This window comes from Macrobrachium rosenbergii, chromosome 41 (genome assembly GCF_040412425.1).
Source record: "Macrobrachium rosenbergii isolate ZJJX-2024 chromosome 41, ASM4041242v1, whole genome shotgun sequence".
Classification (NCBI taxonomy): Eukaryota; Metazoa; Arthropoda; class Malacostraca; order Decapoda; family Palaemonidae; genus Macrobrachium; species Macrobrachium rosenbergii.
In genome coordinates, this window is record NC_089781.1 from 44601633 (window position 1) to 44620830 (window position 19198).

At 41.6% G+C, this 19198-nt stretch overlaps 1 protein-coding gene across 7 annotated transcripts in view; it reads left to right on the top strand.

Annotated features, from left to right (window-relative positions):
- Window positions 1-19198, top strand: part of LOC136826840 (scoloptoxin SSD14-like) — a 273826-nt gene that overhangs the window by 80262 nt on the left and 174366 nt on the right. For 4 of the 7 annotated variants that reach the window (XM_067084324.1, XM_067084325.1, XM_067084322.1 and 1 more), the window contains exon 2: window positions 6948-7373. The exons of 2 other annotated variants lie outside the window; for them this stretch is intronic. In XM_067084324.1, coding sequence (XP_066940425.1) covers window positions 7240-7373 — 134 coding nt within the window. In that variant the 5' untranslated portion in view covers window positions 6948-7239. The remainder of the gene's footprint in view (window positions 1-6947; window positions 7374-19198) is intronic. One more of the 7 variants, XM_067084326.1, reaches the window with a different exon arrangement.

The window sequence follows — 19198 nt, forward strand, 5'->3', positions numbered from 1 at the left end:
TGTCTGTCGTGCATGTTATCTTTGTCCCCAAACTGTCTGCGAGGGCGTTCCATGGGGCCAATGTGAAGCTGGCTCCCCTGTGGCTTGTGATGATGTGCAGAACTCCATGTCTGCTGACCCATCTGATGAGGGCTTTCACGCAGTTTTCCACCATCTATTGCCGTATCGGGATTGCTTCTGGCCACCTGGTATTTCTATTGATGATGGTGAACAGGTATCTGTACCCCTTGGAAGTAGGGTGTAGGGGTCCCACTATGTCGACGTGGATGTGGGTGAGTTGGTGGTGTGTTGTGTGGAACTCTCCTATCCCGCTCTCTACGTGTCTTGTGATTTTTGATGTCTGACACAGGATGCATTGTCTCATCCAGCTTTTTATGTACTTCATTACCCACCTGATGTACCGCTCTGCTATGATTTGGGCTGTTGACCGGCCAATGGGTGGGACAGGTTGTGGGCAAGTGTGAAAGCTTTTCTTCTGAGGCCTTCTGGCAGGTAGGGGCAAGGGCGTCCAGTACTTGTTTTGCATGCCATGGTTGTCTCTCCACTGTTGATTGACAAGTCACTACATGTAAGGGTGGGGTTGTCCCGCCGCAGTTGCTGTAGGTCCGTGTTGTCTCGTTGTGCTTCTGCTATTTTGGGACAAGCTATCCTGAGCTGGATGGTGTTGATGCAGTTTCTTGATAGTGCATCTACCACAGTGTTTGCTGAACCCTTCAAGTATTTGATGTTGCAGGAGTGTTCAGCTATTGCTGACAGATGCCGCTGTTGCCGTGCTGACCATGTGTCTGCTGACTTTGTGAAGGTGTGCACCAAGGATTGATGATCTGTTTGCACGACAAACTGTTGTTCCTTAAGCACGTGGCAGAAGTGGCGGACAACTTTGTAGACTGATAAAAGCTCCCTGTCAAAAGTAGAGTATTTCTGTTCCGCTGTCGTTAGCTTCTTGTTGAAGAAAGCCAGTGGACGATGACCATCATCTGTGTCCTGCTTAGTATGGTGCCTATCGCTGCGTTACTTGTGTCTGTTGTCAACATGAGGGACCTGTGGGGCAGAAGAAAAAGTGGTTGTTTTGCTAACAGAAATGCATTATCTTGGTTTTCTGACCAATTTAACTTTTTCTGTTTTCCTTGTAGGCATTGATATACCAGGCCCATAATTTTAACATGTTAGGGATAATTCTATGGTAATAGTTGATTGGTCCTGAAAATTCTTATATTGCTTTAATTGTTGTTGGTTTTGGGAAGTCCATGATTGCTTTTACTTTTTCTGGTAGGGGTTTAATGCCCTCTGGGCTTACTTGATGTCCCAGGAATTCCACCATTTTCTTTGCCCATTTGCATTTGTCTTCGCTTACTATTAGTCTGTTTTCTTTGAGTATTTGCCGTACTTTTTTGACGTTTTTAAGATGTTGCTTAAGGTTGGAACTAAATATGAAGATATCGTCAATGTAGACCATGCAGAATGGAAGGTTGCCAAACAGTTCGTCCATGAGTCTTTGGAAGTTTGCCCCTGCGTTGCAAAAGCCGAAACAGCTGTAGTTGAATATGTAGGTGCCGAAGCGGGTGATGATTGTGATCTACTCTATATCTTCCTTTGCTACGAGGTCTAGCAATGGCTTAGGTTGGCCGTCTGTGGCAGGTAGCGTGATGAGCTACCACAACTGGTTGTAGACCTGCAATGGTTGCTCATCTCCTATAGGTGTCCCCACGTAACTGAGGAATTTCTTGGCTCTTAGGGCGGGTGGCATGGTGAAGGATGACTTCAGCTGGTCTTTCAGCAGTTCATAGGTGACAGGGGTTTGAAGTTCTGCAAGCCATCCTGTGACTTGCTTGAAGATGTCATCAGGCAGGAATTCAAGGTGGCGTCTGCTTTGTGTGTTGAAGAGGTGATTTTCTTCAACTGGAAGATCGTTCCCACCCTGAAGAACCAAGCTTCTAGGTTGTGGGGTGTGAATGGAGGTAGGCGTATGGAGGTGGCAGGATGGCTTCACTGGAGAGGCTGGCATCGTTGGTGTTGGCTGGGTCAATCATCTCCATGGTCACTAATGTAGCAAAAGCATGAGTAAGAGTCAGTGTCTACAAACTTACTAGTCTATTCGGACAACAAACAGACAGGTCAATAACTCTTGCGAGTGGAAATGTAGCATCTGACACTAGGTGAATGAGAGCAGAGGTCACTACACAATCATTTGTGTTTGTTGACAGATGAATATATACATATAAATTGATATACAAGGCATGACTGAAGCTATGGTACATACGGCTGAAATGCTGACATTGTAATGCGTATGGTAATAAAGATACATTTAACATGACAATAATATGAATGGAGATATATATATAAAAGATGTGACGTATGCTGTGTTTCTTGTGTCCATGTGTTTCATGCGCGGAGTTGTTGTTGTGAGATTAGCGAACCAGGTGAGATGACAGTGTGTGGGGTCCATGTGGGACCCTACAATACACTCTAGGGCTCCAGTATCAACCTCAAAATTAAATTCCTTTCTGTATTGTATCATTGTCCCCTATGCGTTTACTTCTTGTATTGGCTCTTTATAAGTGATTCCAGTACATATTGACTCATTGTATTTGTCTGTTATTTATGAGTAAAGATTGGAATATTTTGTGTAAGAGTCATTTTGGCCAGCTGTCTGATGAGGCATCACGCATGAAATGGGAAGTTCCATCTGCTTACGATCTCTATTTTCTTATTCCTTTTTATCACTTTGTGGTCTTCTATCTACCTCCATTTTTTCCTTCTATTCTACACTAATTCCTACCATCTCCTATGCTCACTTTTTTAAGTCCCTTCACATTTCGGTGCTCTGCTTATTATGATTTTTTTGCTGTTTATCCTGTGCTCTACTTTCAGTCATTGCATGCGTTCCTGCAATGGCCAGGTCACTGGTGGCTGCCAAGGGATGTGTTCTTTCTTTGTAGGGGAGTAATATTGTTAAATTCTCCATTTTCCCCACTTTTATTTGGCTTTTCTCTATTATCTATATTTTATCTAATTCCATACTTATTTATTTTTGTTATTTTCTGTGAAAATTTTTGTCAGCAGACATCTGGGGCAAAAGATTCGGAATATGGTACTCGGGTATGATAAGGATCGGGAATAAGGTAGCACTGGCGAAGACTTGTGGAAAGGTTGCTTGGGTTCTTTAGAGGCTACTTTCGGCAGCCTCAGTGATAAGAATTATTTTCAGGGAAGTCATCCTTCTCAACTGCCTGAGATTCCTCCAGCATAATCTCCTTTCATGCAATCCTTCTTTATCTCTAGTATGAAAGTAGAACTTTCAACGAACTCTGTTATTTCTCTGATTGCAAACTAATTTCTATCTCTCAATAACAAACATCATCTTATAAAAATCTATTACCGTAAGAGTAAAAGGGGACTTCAAGTAATAAACTAAGGAAGGGATTTAATAGTAAGAAATACTCCATATGAGAAACCTAATCATGAAGGAGCGCAGCGCATTAGACGGCTCTAATCTCGGGAAAACGTTTATATGACCTCGGTTTAGGAAGTCACTAACAGACAATAATTATGTTGTCAAATGCTGGATAAATGTGATAAATTGGAAACCCTTTACAAAATGGATGAGATAGGCACTGAATTGCTCAAGCATGGGAGAAGTCTGAACAGTTTCATCAAATGGTAGCATGAATAATTTTAATATATCATAAGTATTAATAAGGATAGGGTAGAACATGAGCAGCTGGACAAAAGAGAAATTTCAGATAAAGGAGGACATAAATGACATACAAAAAAAGTTTGAAGTTTCATGTGGCGTAATAAGGGGAAGAGGATAGGCTAATGGCCTGTTCTAAGTATACATGGGTCAATTCAATACTTTTCGTAATGAGAAAGCAAACGGTGACACCGGTTAACTGAACACTAAAGATAGTGAATGGATCGTAGAAGGAAATAAGATTCTCAGTGAATTTGTTGAATTCTAGAACGCAGACGAAAGATTCGAAGGAGGTGGTATATTTGTGACTGAAGAAAAAAGTGCCGGACTAGTAGGTAATAATTAAAGTGGATACTAAACGAACCCCAAAATCCAAAATCAGAACATTTTATGATGATGCTGAGTGGTCCGCAGGACGAACAGATTTACATCTCGATCACTATAGAGTCCAAGCCTGTTTATAATAGCAACTAATTTCATGTAGCAGTTAATTTCTTCATAAGGACAGATTAATCAGGTGAGAAACAGAAAGGAGAATCAATGTATGACAAGATTCTGCAGGCCTCAAGATGCCCGTAAATGAAATAAAAGTGATGGTTTGTAAGAAAACTTGAGACCAGACTATAGCCATGGTTAGTTATGACCAACAGTTATAAAAGGACAACAGAAAAGGGGTCATTTAGAACACAAGTAGCTACATGGGATTAAATGGGGAGATGTTGAAAAAGTTGCAGGTGAAGTTGTACTTCGCTTTCTTAAGGGGTTTGTTGGTTTATTCAGCTGAATTTTTAGAATGAAGGGAAAAAGATTGTAGGATAGGGTAGAATGACGAAGTTGAGGTGGATCTTAAGAATCCTTTCAGGAAGAGTCTTAGGAGGGGGAAGGTAGTTAGGCAAGTGTGACGGTACCTGAAAAAATCATGACTTGCCGTTCGGAAATTTTGAAATTTTGAGGGGAAAACTGCAATCAAAATAGCATTAAAAAAAAAAAAAAACATTAATAGGAAAGTGAGCCCATTAAGGACAACAGGCATTGCTATAATGATGGAAATCTTTCCAGGATTTTACCTCTGTAACAAATTTCAATTTTTCTTCCGAAGGATGTCCTGGCGATGATCTAATCATTGTTGAGTGTCGAAACTATCTGAAGAATCAATTTTTGCCAGGTACAGAGGATGCACCAAGGCTGGTTGAACTTTTGTCAGCTGTAAATGCATATAATAGTTTAAATATCTTCATAAGGTTTCTTCGTTATTGCTGCGCAGAGAATTTGTTAAGCCTCAAGTGTAGAGTATAAGTTGTGGAACCGAATAGGAAATTACCCAAAAGTTTATTTGAGTGATCTGAATTTATCCCCAAACCTAAAAGCCTCTAAAAAAAAAAAAATAATTTTGCGCTTAATATTCCTGCATCTAATACACAAATTCAGATTCATCAAATATTAATTTGATCCATGTGGCCAAATTCATTCAGTCAATAACTAAGAAACAAGTTAATTTGGATTTCATTCCTACTCTCAATTCAAAACAGTTTCAAGCATCAACTAAACGTTTCAGTGTCTAATTATCCCATTCAACCACAGCTTACAAACATAAATTTATTGCACTTCTCAGATTCTACAATGGCAGCATTGGCTGTAAAATTGACTGAATATACGGCGCATTTATCATCGTTGATACATTTAACTTGAGATGTTCCCTGAGTAATCACCAAGTCCTTTACTACAAAAGCTATATAATTGATAGATGGAAAAGAATAAGCATAGTAAACGTACAGCTTACTTCCAACGTACAAAACTTCGCATTAATCTTACATTAAGGGAAATGTCAGAGAATAGAGAAGAATTTTATTTCCGATATCATTTTTAACATCTTGACCCACAATAGCGTGACAGTAAACAAAGGAAAGGATAACAGTAGAAAGGTTTTATAATATTTAGCAACAAGGAAAGTTGGAGATGGAGCACTAACGATATCAGCACTATGATTAAAAAAAAAAACAATAATAGTTATTATTATTATACATTTTGCTATTCAACATCCGGAAGGGTACCTAAGGACTTTCCCAGACTAGATGACTAAGGTATGCCAGCTAGGTAGCATTGATAATCTGAGACTCACGGACCCCTCCAGTCTCGGCAAATTTCTGTACTTACGAGACAGAGAGAGTGGGTGAAGACACCACGAAAATCTTAGGGGTGTAACTTTTGCGAAATACAGTTGTAGCAGGGGCCACGTGGGATAGTTCCCTTTTCCGTAAATTAAGATACCGTCAAATGAAAACAACACTTTTGAGATGGGAAAGAGTTCCTGAGGGAAGAATCAAAGGGATTTGACTGAGATTCGAATACTGACCGCATTAAAACGATCTGTAAGTTTTTGAAAGGCATAAAAAATAGAAGTCACTCAGCCAAGAAAAGTGAGAGATGGAATGGAATACAATAAAATGAGTGATAGACAATGATGATAAAACATGATTTTCTTTTTGTCAATCCACTCATGCGGAGAAATGAAAAATAAACGCCCGACTTGGCCAACGTCACTCGTGAAAGAAGACATTTAATGAGATGAGGAGTACTGTAAACACGATGGCCGATGGAAGCGTCTCTCATACCTCGGGCATTACCCAAAAATTTTGAAATTGAGTGGAGTAATTTACCTCTAGTTCTCCGACTCACTGTGTAGAGTGTCTTGAAACTGCTTCAATTATGGGAAAAACTAGAGGGTATGGTAACAACGTCTTTATTTATCGTGTATTGTGGTGGGTATCTGAAATATAAATTAATTAATTTGTGGCATGGACAATGTCTACTTGGTGGAGTATTTACCACGTTGTTTAGAGAGAGGTACAATGAAAGCGGTCAAGCGATTTCAAGATGTCTGAACTTTCTCAAGGGGGATTTTTGAACACTGGGTGCAAAGAAGACCAACTGTTTGATTAAAGTTTTGCTTGGTTGTCAGGGTGTGTTATATGTGAATTATTTTTGGTAGGTATTTAGCTTTTCTAGGCTTCAGTACTCTACAACTTGACCACACACACGAAAAATATCTCTTGCTTTTAATCCAGAGTTGATTGTCATGTAACTGAAAATGTAATTGTAACTGAGCAACATAATGTTCATTTTCTGAAAACATTGTCTTACTAGAAAAAAATTATTGCTTTTGTTTGCTTATAGTCGAATTTTATGTCCAATACTTTTGCTTCATTTGTAATGTTTTAACTATGAAATAACTTTTAATTTTTCATATATTTAGTTTTCAAAAGTGGCGTAAAGAAAGTTAAAGCTATATGTAAAGACCATTTTGAGGAGAAATCACTGGAATTATAAAATTATTTGTACCGGTATCTTCCTTGTTCCTGTACAAAACCAAAACTGCGTGGCTGCCATCTTACCGGTCGGTCAGGAAGGGATAAGCAGTCAGTGAAGATGTCACGATAATTCAGAGTTAAAGATAGTAACAGTAAATGCAAATACAGTGACAACAGTGGATATCTGTATAGTACATCACATTATAGAGAGCGACTGGATCGAAATTAAAAAAAATAATGGGTAAAAAGACAAAGAAGATCAGAGCCCAATTACACCAATACCGAAGTGACGAAATGGGTTCGTACTCTCTCATCACGCAGTGGAATTCCCCCCTCTCTTCCTCGGGACCTGACCATATGAGAACCTCAAGGTATATATAACTGAAATGAGTGGCTTCTTCATATTCAGTCATTCTTATACCAGATTTAATATTGAAGTTTGATAAGAACATTAAGAGTGATATGACTGGGGCAATGCAACTTACACTTTGGTTTATTTTACATACGGTATCATCACATAACACTGTCATTCTAATTTGCAAGATTCTAATTTTACTTCAGAAGGTAAGTATAATTCAAGTTTGTCACCACTAAGGCCTGGTTTTTGCCTTTTATTTTCCACTAATTCAATATGACAAGAAAACATCACTGACACCAATATTTGCCAACTTCTGAAATCTGTGGGACACATGAAGATGATGGACTGGGATTCGGGTATGAGACGCTCTCTGACTCTCTTCAGGGGTGAGGTGCTCTTTGCTGTGGCCTGGAGCTCAGTCCGATGTGCACGAGTGTAGTTTATGTTACCCAAACCATGGAATAAGGCAAAGGCCTGGCCAGAAGTTTTCTCTGAGTAGTTCGGGCAAATAGTCAGGACTGATCTGTACAAGGGGCTAAATGCAATGTTTTGATGACGTGCTAGAATCATTCTAATATAATATAATATAATATAATATAATATAATATAATATAATATAATATAATATAATATAATATAATATAATGTAATATAATATAATATAATATAACTTATAACATAGGAAACTTATAGTAACAAAATGGTATGATAAATATAATAAATGTATTATTGAGGTTTCAATAATACATTATTATATCGGTAAACGCACACACACACACGTATATAAGGGTATGAAAATAGAACAAAGAAAAATCCAAAGTAAAAGTATCCATTCAATTAGTGCAGTCACTGGGTGATAGGATATTTTTAACAGGATTTTCCGAAAGCCTAAATGGAGGTAAACGACTAAAGAATCGAAAAGTAATTTTGATAGCTGACACTTTGACTAGTATCTATAATTCTAAAACTATCATTTTAGCAGTATTTTATTCTCATCACACTGAAGCCGTGTTTAGGCCCGTGCCAGACTATCTGAGGTCCATCAAATATAACCATCAATAATATTTAAAGATTATAGGCAGAGATGACTCTTCAACCATGACGTTGGTGTATTTCTTTTGCAAATATAGGGGAAAAACTCAATTAACTATTACGAACATTCAGTCGAAATATTGAGCACAGAAATAATATCTAGTCATAGATGTAAGAGTTGACAGCATTTAGTAGAGGGAAAATACTCATTTTGGGTGATTTTTACATCTGGCTAGCCCCAACCACTCCCTTCCAACCTAACCTAGGGTTGCCATACGTCCGGATTTTCCCGGATGTGTCCTACATTTAGGTGTCAAAATCCTCGTCAGGGGGGAAATTTTAAAATTTCTACAAATTTCAGGAATTTCAGCTTTTATACAAATTAAAAAAAAAAGATAAATAAATAATAAAAATAACAACAATGACGACGACGACAACAAATAAACTTGATATTGTGAGAGGGTGCAAAAGAAAGAGCAGGTAGACATTTACTGCTGGTTTATTGAGGAAGCAGCCCGCTTATAAAGAGGCGTGCGGACGTCAGTACAAAGACATACAAAGACATACAGGTGACCCGAGGTCAATTATTCTTTATGCAAAACAGGACAGGTACATACAGATAACGTGACAAAAATAAAATTAATAGATTAGACACAAAAATGCTCTGACAAATATACAACACATAAGGGCACAAATGACTAGGTAATAAATGCATAATTACATAATAAAAATATAGCTAGGTACTGCAACCTAGGGTCAGAAGAAAAAGGCACCGTAGAAAACGGAAGGTTCTTCAAAGAAAACCCAGTGAGCGGGGACTTTACAATACTCCTCCCCCAAAATGTAGGTAACGTCTGATCAAAACAGGTATCTGCTGGGGCGGTGGAGAGGGCAGCAGCTCCTCGATGTCAGCTGGGGGGTGTGTTGCGTGAGGGAGCAGTTGGCTGCATTCCTGCCTGGGTACGGGGCCTTATGGGGACGTACACGCAACTTTCTTGTGGGCGGGGTGGGCTGCGGTGGCGATGTCTCCTGCGGGGGTCTTTGAGGAGTGCCGCTGACGTCCTCCTCCAAGAGTGAGGGCTTGAGGTGGTCTATCGACACCCAGTTGTCCTTCCTGTGGACGGCCAGCCAGAAAGCCTTTTTGTTTCTCTCCAGCACGAGGAAGAGCCCCTGTAGGGCCTGGTTAAGGGTGGGCAGATGGCGTCATTCCTGACGAAGACGTGGGTGGTGGAGGACAGACCGGAAGGCATGAAGGGGGACATCCTGTAGGTGTATGTCCGCTGGCAGGGGGCGAACTTTCCGACCCCGTTGCAGAGCCTCTGGTCTGTTAGATTGGACTGGTCCTCTGTGATGAGTTTGCCCAGGGCTACGAGAGACTCCCCGTAGACTTTTTCTGCTGCGGACGGGTCGCCGTTGGCACTGGGGGCGGTCCTCAGCCCGAAGAGGACCCAGGGCAGCTGGTATTTCCAATTCTCTGCGGTGCAACGGGCCATGAGGGAGACCTCAGGGACCTGTGGAACCTTTCCACCAATCCGTTGGCCACGGGGTTGTAGGCGGTGGTGCTGTGGTGAGTGGTCGCCAGCAGGCGTGCCAGGGCGGTCCACAGCTCGGACAGGAAGGCTGGGCCCCTGTCCATTGTTATATGGTCCGGGACACTGAACTGGCTGATCCAGCTGGAGAGGAGGGCCTCGGCACACGCACTGGTGGTGGCTTCTTCCATGGGCGTTGCTTCGGGCCACCTGGACCCACTATGTCGACATGGATGTGCCCGAAACGCCTTCCTGGCTGGGGGAAGTCGCCCACCCCTGACTTGGTGTGGCACCCTACTTTGCTGGTCTGGCACTGGATGCACTGCCTCGCCCAGGTCGTTGCGTCCTTCCGTATGCCATGCCAGACGAACTTCTCTGCCAGCAGCTTAGCCGTTGTCCTGCTGGAGGGGTGGGACAGCCCGTGGATGATGTCGAAGACTAGATGACGACGGGAGGCAGGCACCGGTGGGAGGGGGTGGTCGGTGCTTACGTTGCTCAGCAGTGTTGGCCCCCCAGGGGCGAGGGGCAAGTCCTCCCACTTGAGCGAAGTGATGGCGGTGTGGTAAGCTGGAACCTCTGGGTCAGTGGCCTGTTCCCGGGCGAGGTCCTCGTAGTCAATCCCGAGCTGCACTGCGTTGAGTTCCTTCCTCGAGAGGGTGTCTGCTACAGGGTTCTTCCTGCCGGGAGGTACTTGATGGTGCAGTTGAACTCTGTGATGGCCACGAGATACTGTTGCTGCCTGGAGGACTATGTCAGGAGGGCCATGGTGTGTGCGACCCTGGGGATGAACATTCTGTAGTAGTTGACCATCCCAAGGAATTCTTGTACGCCCTTGACGGAGGTAGGGGTGAGGAACCTGGCGACGGCTTCTACCTTCGATGTGAGTGGGCGGACGCCTCCCGGGGATACCTCGTGGCCCAGGAAGTCGACTCTGTTGACGCCAAAGGTGCATTTATCGAACCTGACGATTAGGCCATTCTCCTGTAGGCGCTGCAGGACCTTCCGGATGTGCTGCAGGTGTTCTTTGTGGGACCTGGAAAAAATTAGAATGTCATCGACGTAGCATACGCAGAAGTTCAGGTCCCCCAGAATGCTGTCCATCAGTCTCTGGAAAGTCGCTCCTGCGTTCCTAAGGCTGAAGGTGGAGAAGGCGAAGACGTAGGACCCGAAGGGCATGATGATGGAGGTTTTGGGAATGTCCTCTGGAGCTACTGGTACCTGGAAGTAGGATTTTAAAAGATCCAATTTTGAAAATATTTTGGCCCTGAGGAAAGAGGCCGTGAGGTCTTGCATGTTTGGGATAGGGTAGTGGTCTGGTTCTGTGGCGAGGTTGAGTTGCCTGTAGTCGCCGCAGGGTCTCCAGGGGCCATCCGGTTTCTGCACCATGTGAAGGGGAGAGGCCCACAGGCTGGAGGCCTTCCTACATATGCCCATACGCTCCACTTTGGCGAAAGCATTCTTGGCCTCCTGAAGGCGCCGAGGGGGAAGCCTCCGGAACTTTGCGTGCGTCGGGGGAGCCCTTCATCTTGATGTGCCCTGGGCACCTGACACAGTTCGTGCTTGAATACCTCGGGGAATTCCTTCAGGAGGGAGGCGTATTGGTTTGGAGCGACTGAACAGATTGTGGGTGCGCTGGGGCCCGGCGCCAGCAGAAGGGACTGGCAGGACTCAGTGTCCAGCAGGCGTTTGAGGCTGACATCAACTGCCAGTCCAAAGTGGGCCAGGAAGTCTGCACCCAGGAGTGGGGTCCTCATGTCTGCGACGATGAAGTTCCACTTGTACCTCTGGCCCAGGATGGAGACCAACAGGAGCTTGGTGCCTTAGGAGAGGAAGGGGGACCCGTTGGCAGCTGTCAGGGAGGCAGCCGGGTCTGGCGGGTGTTTGCGGTCCTCTCTGGAAGGCGGGAACACTGACCGCACGGCCCCAGTGTCGATCAGCATCATCCTGCCGGAGACGGTGTCGCGGACGTAGAAACCTACAGGTGAGGGGCTACTGGGTGGTTTTGCTGTCATGGCGGCCTGTGCTGGTGGCCGCTGCTTCCCCCGTTTTTTAGATGGGCGAAAAGGCAGGGGTCTCACAGTTCCGGGCGTCCTTGCTGAACCACCGGTGGTAGTAGCAAGGCCCCGGAATTTCCTTCTTCTGGTGATGGGGTACCCACCTCCTGGCAACAACGTTGACCTCCCCTGCCGTGGTTTCCTCCAGCTGGAGGCAGTTGATGGGGTGTGCGAGCGTGGATGCCCACTTCGCTGCCCTCGTGGAGTCAGTCAGCTGCTGTGCCGTTTTAATCAGCTCCTCGACCAGCAGGGTGTAGGGCTCCAAGATCCGGCACCGAACCTCTGGGAGTGCCCGTTCTTGGTCGGAAGATGTATTCGTTCTTGGTCTGAATAATCAACCCAATTTCACATGTATAACATATGACTGGCAAGTGAACTATAGCTAGAAGTGTTCGTGAACTGTTGGTGATTAGATTAAAGTCGGAATAGCACGATAAAGCGTCGACTAAAGGTGTTTTTTCGAGTGAAATATTAAAAAATTAAGCATCATGGAAGCGTCTAGCAAAAACAGCGGAAAAGTGTCTAGCAACAACAGCTGCAGACGATGGAGAAATTTAGCTTGCCTAGCTGACTTCCAATATGATGAATTGGCAAGCAGGGAGCTGGGGTTTCTTATCATTGAGATCAATAACAACTCCAACCAAAAAGATGCAAAAACATACACAGACAGTGAAAGGATATGATCCTTCAAGCTGGAACAAGTCAGCAGAAAACATAATGAAAATAATTGAAGGAATACCAAAGAAAGTCCAAGTGATCAAGAGACTTATAAAGAAAATCTACATCAATCAACACATCCCAACAAAGAAAATGAACAAGATGTCACTACAAACATACCAAGATATGTCACAACTATGAGATTTATGGCAAATGTGCATATCTATGAGGTTGAATGCAGCGATCTAAATCCAAAAGTATGTAGAAACCTGAAAGAAGGAAAAGATTGCAAATTCAACAAAAAGTGCAGGTATATGCATCCTGTTGCCATGAAGAAAGAAAATCAAAAGCAAATACATATCAAAAATCAAAGTAAAAATGAAACAAATAAAGAAAGAAATAAAGAGTATGAGACAAAGGAAAAAAGCAAGCTGGCACCATGTTATGAAATGTCAGCACCACGATATGAGGCATCAGCACCCAGGTACAGTGCAACAAAGCAATGTATCTATGATGCAAATGGATGGTGCAGATATGGAGACAGATGCAGATACAAACACAAAATGAATAATTATGAAGATGGAAGATCAACTATTTTGGAAAAGTTGGATTTTTTAATGTCCGAAGTTATGGAAATGAAGAAAAGAACAACATATCAGAGCAGGAAAAAGACATGGGAAAATCCTTATTATTACCCATATTAGATAATGGGGATAAAACGCAAACCATCATAGTGATGAATGCACAGAGTTTAGTTTTGAGTAACTCAAAAAGAAAAATAGAGTTCTTAGAAGAAATAACCCAAACTGAAAAAATAGATATAATGAATATAAGTGAAACCTGGTACTCACAAGAGACTAGTAATGATGATCAGATAAAGGGTTTCCAAACTTATAGACCAGATAGAAAAAATAGGAATCAAAGGGGAACCGCGATATATGGGAGACTTAAATCAAGGAAAAATCTGTGAGAAATATAATAACACAGAATGTGAATTAATAGCAGTAGACTTTGAATCTGAAAAATTAGTAAACATTGTAATATACAGACCCCCTAATAAAAAAGAGTTTGACATAATAATTGACAAATTGGATGATACATGTAGAAATCACAAAGACTGGACTATACTTCTATCCGGAGACATTAACTTTCCTTTCGTAGAATGGAAAGAACAAATAGGGGACTGTGGTTGTATTTATACATATAAAAAGGAGAGCAATAGTAGTAAAGAAGATAAGAGGCAATTTGAAAAGCTATTAGATATGCTACTAGAACATAACATTCAGCAAATAAATCACCTGCCAACAAGAATGGATAATATTTTAGACCTAGTATTTGTGAATGAGGTGAACTATGTTAAAGAAATAATAGTGTATAATACGAGTATTTCAGACCATAATGTCATAGAATTAACAGTCCATTCCAAAGCACATGAAAACAGAGATAAGCCAGAGAAGAAAAAATGGGAAGGATATGGAAAATACAATTTCTATAGTAAAAATATAAATTGGTCAAAAATAAATGAAGAATTAAACAAAGACTGGGAAAACATATTCGTAAGTGATAATATACAGGTAAATATGGATATATTATATAAAATATTAGAGGAAATAGTGGAAAAATATATACCAAAGAAGAAAAGTAAACATCAGTCACGCATATCAAGAGACAGAAGGATTTTGTTCCAGAAAATCAGAAAGTGGAAAAAAGGTCTTGCAAAAGAAAAGAATGCATGGAAAGTGATGGAACTAAAAAATAAGATAGAAAATGCAGAACAAAAGATTATACAGTCAAAAGAAAATGAAAAACAGGGCCTAGAAGAAAGGACCCTACAAAATATCAAGCAAAACCCCAAAGTATTTTACTCATATGCGAAAAAGATGAATAAAATAAGAGTAGAAAGGCCCTCTAAGAACTGAAGGGCGATTAACGAATGAAAAAAAGGAAATATGTAACATGTTAGCAGAAAGATATAAGAGTGAATTTACACCTAGAATTGATAATGAAGATAATGATACAGAAATAAGAGATGAAAATAGTGAATATTTATCGGACATAGATATTACTGAAGCCAATATTGTTCAGGCTATTAATGAGATTAAAAATGGATCAGCAGCAGGACCAGACAGCGTACCTGCCATTTTGTTAAACAAAGTGGTTCGTTCAATCGCATAACTGCTCGCAATATTATTAAGACAAAATATAGATACAGGCAAGATTTATGGTGAGCATAAATAAGCGTATATTACCCCTACTTTCAAAGGTGGATCAAGACTAGAGGCAAGTAATTATAGGCCTGTGAGTCTGACATCTCATATTATGAAAGTTTATGAAAGGGTAATGAAAAAAATATATAATGAAACATTTAATGAAAAATAGTTTGTTTAATATAGGACAACATGGTTTTGTACCTGGAAAAAGTACACAAACCCAACTGTTAGTCCACCATGAAAGCATATATAAAAATATGATAAATGAAAAAGATACAGATGTGGTTTACCTAGACTTTGCAAAAGCTTTTGACAAGGTAGACCATAATATATTAGCGAAAAAAATGAGAAAACATAACATTGTGGACAAAGTAGGAAGATGGATAAAAGAATTTTTGCCAAACAAAAAACAGATAGTGATTGCAAACGACGAGAAATCGGATGAAGCTATGGTAATATCCGGTGTGCCACAAGGTATGGTGTTAGCTGCATTGCTGTTTGTGATTATGATTGCAGACATAGACAGTAATGTTAAGGACTCGGTAGTGAGAAGTTTCGCCGATGACACAAGAATAAGTAGAGAAATTACTTGTGATGAAGATAGGAACTCGCTTCAGAGAGACCTAAACAAAATATATAAATGGGCAGAGGTAAACAGGATGGTATTTAACTCTGATAAATTTGAATCAATAAACTATGGTGATAAAGAAGGAATACTATATGCATATAAAGGACCTAATAATGAGACAATCACAAATAAGGAAGCAGTTAGAGACCTTGGTGTGATGCTGAACAGGAATATGTTATGCAATGATCAAATAGCAATACTATTGGCAAAATGCAAAGCAAAAATGGGAATGTTGTTCCGGCACTTCAAAACAAGAAAAGCCGAACACATGATTATGCTTTATAAAACATATGTACATAGTCCACTTGAATATTGCAATATAATATGGTACCCACACTACCAAAAGGATATTGCACAAATAGAGAGTGTACAAAGGTCCTTTACAGCTCGAATAGAAGAAGTTAAGGACCTTGACTACTGGGAAAGACTACAATTCTTAAATTTATATAGTCTTGAAAGGAGAAGAGAACACTACATGATAATCCAGGCATGGAAACAGATAGAAGGAATTACCGAAAACATCATGGAGCTAAAAATATCAGAAAGAGCAAGCAGAGGTAGATTAATAGTACCCAAAACTATACCAGGAAAATTAAGGAAAGCACACAGGACATTAATCCACCACGCACCAGCATCAATGATGCAGCGTCTATTCAATGCGCTACCAGCTCATCTGAGAAACATATCAGGAGTGAGCATAGATGTGTTTAAGAATAAGCTCGACAAATATTTAAGATGCATCCCAGACCATCCAAGATTGGAAGATGCAAAATATACTGGAAGGTGCATCAGCAATTCTCTGGTAGACATCAGAGGTGCCGCACACTGAGGGACCTGGGGCAACCCGAACGAACTGTAAGGTCTGTAAGGTAAGGTAAGGAGGAGCTGACGGAGGAAGATCTCCCTCGACAGGCTTATCTCAGTGTGCCTGCCGCTGCCGTCCATCCCAGGTAGGAGGATAAGGTCCTGGATGGCGTGCCACGTCTCCAGGAGGTTTGTGTCCTGCTGTGGGTTGTTGACAAGGTCGAAGGTGCGGGTGGTTCTCTCGGATACCGGCAGGGAGCAGGTTTCGACGAGAGAGGGCTTCAGTTTCTGGTAGGTGGCAGGGCTTACGGCAGACGTCACCCATGGTCACCCATGGGGCAACCTTCCTGTAAATCTCCTCTGGTAGGACGTTGATCACGTCTGCCTGCAGCACTTCGTCGGTCAGGCCTACCACCCTAAATTGCCCCTCGACCCTGTAGAGCCATGATGACGGGTTGTGTTGTGTGAATGGCGACAGATTTATGGCGAGGGCGGACTTCAGTTGGTCTGTCAGGAGGGACATCGTGTGAGGAACGGTTACCGGCGTGGAGGAGCTCGCGGGTTTTGGCGTGGGGGAGGGCGCAAGTGGGTTTTGCGCGAGGGAGATATCAAACTCCGAGAAGTTCGCGGTTATTTGTATGTGGGAGGGAACATCTGCGTCCATGCTCGCTTCTGCACTCTCACTTGGAGTGAGTTAACACTCGCGTCAATACACTCTTGGGAGTGTGCCATGTGGGTCCGCTAATGACGCCGGTGATCGGCTGATGGGGGTCAGTACGCCCGAACGCTCTGTTACAGCACCATGGTTAGTCCATTAGGGGTGTGGGGTAGTTCACTGGGCCAAAACTAAGTCACCGTTTGGGTCCATTAATGGCTCCGGGAACCACTCCAGGGTCACCACTGTGAGAGGGTGCAAAAGAAAGAGCAGGTAGACATTTACTGCTGGTTTATTGAGGAAGCAGCCTACTTATAAAGCAGCATGGGGACGTCAGTACAAAGACATACAAAGACATACAGGTGACCTGAGGTCAATTATTCTCTATGCAAAACAGGACAGGTACATACAGATAATGTGACAAAAATAAAATTAATAGATTAGACACAAAAATGCTCTGACACATACACAACACATAAGGGCACAAATGAGTAGGTAATAAATGCATAGTTACATAATAAAAATATAACTAGGTACTGCAACCTAGGGTCAGAAGGAAAAGGCACCTTAGAAAATGGGAGGTTCTTCAAAGAAAACCCATTGAGAGGGGACTTTACAATAGAAATGAATAAATTATATATATATATATATATATATATATATATATATATATATATATATATATATATATATATATATATATATATATATTTCTTAGTACATGAAACGAGGTTGAGAAAGAGAAGGGTCTCTTAACATTACAATACAACTTCCATGAGACATAATGCAGTGACTTCTACAACTACATAAGATCCAATAAAGTTCTCCTCAAAAGTATCAGATCTTCTAAAAAATATGGATAGGCACACGTGCCACAACATGCAGCTACAGACATAATGAGCAAAGAAGACTGTAACTAGGTTAAGATTATATAGAAATTCAAGATAATCAGCCTTATGTTAAGGTAAGTTTTTTTTTATTATTATTTTATCATACACACACACGTGCACATCAGTGATAGATCATACAAACTGCATTTTTTTTTAACTAGGGATAACGGAGGGGTGGGGGGGGGGGTGGGGGGGAGTTCAAGAGGGAACCATCCTGTATTTTGACTGTTCAGATATGGCAACTCTAACCTAACCAAACCCTACCCACACTGCCTCAGCATGTCCCAACCTGTCGTAACCTAACCTAACCTCCCCCCTTTAACAAAATGCCCCTACCCTCTGACCTAATGCATACTCCCCCTCTAACATATCCTAACCCAACCTTTCCTAACCTAATCCACTGTGCCCCAACATGTTTCAGCTTGTCATGACCTGAATCTTTCTCAACCCAATACACACACACACACACAGACATATCAAAAACGTAACGAGATATGATCGCTCCCCTCCATCACCCTCCAAAAATATCTGACGAAGTGGTTAAGAGATCAGCCATCTTCCCTTTAATATCCTTTAGGCATCTGTAGGCACGATATCAATTAGACATCTGTTGGCAAAGTGTTCTTTAGGCATCCATAGGCATAATATCCTTTAGGCATCTGTAGGCATGATATTCTTTAGGCATACTTTGGCAAAATGCTCTTTAGGCATCTGTAGGCATGATACCCTTTAGACATTCTTTGGCAAAATGTTCTTTAGGAACCTGTAGGCATGATATCCTTTAGGCATACTTTGGCAAAATGCTCTTTAGGCATCTGTAGGCATGATATCCTTCAGACATCCTTTGGCAAAATGCTCTTTAGGCATCTGTAGGCATGATATCCTTCAGGCATACTTTGGAAAAATGCTCTCTAGGCATCTGTAGGCATGATATCCTTTAGACACATTCTGGCAAAACGCTCTTTAGGCATCTGTAGGCATGATATCCTTTAGGCATACTTTGGCAAAGTGCTCTTTAGGCATCTGTAGGCGTGATATCCTTTAGACATCCTTTGGCAAAATGCTCTTTAGGCATCTGTAGGCATGATATCTGTTAGGCATCTATTGGGAAAATGTTCTTTAGGAATCTGTAGACATGATATCCTTTAGGCATCCTTTGGAAAAATGTTCTTTAGATATCTATAGGCATGATATCCTTTAAACATCCTTTGGCAAAATGTTCTTTAGGCATCTATAGGCATGATATCGTTTAGGCATCCTTTGGCAAAATGTTCTTTAGGCATCTGTAGGCATGATATCACTTAGGCATCCTTTGGCAAAATGTTCTTTAAGCATCTGTAGGAATGATATCCTTTAGGCATCCATTGGCAAAAGTTCTT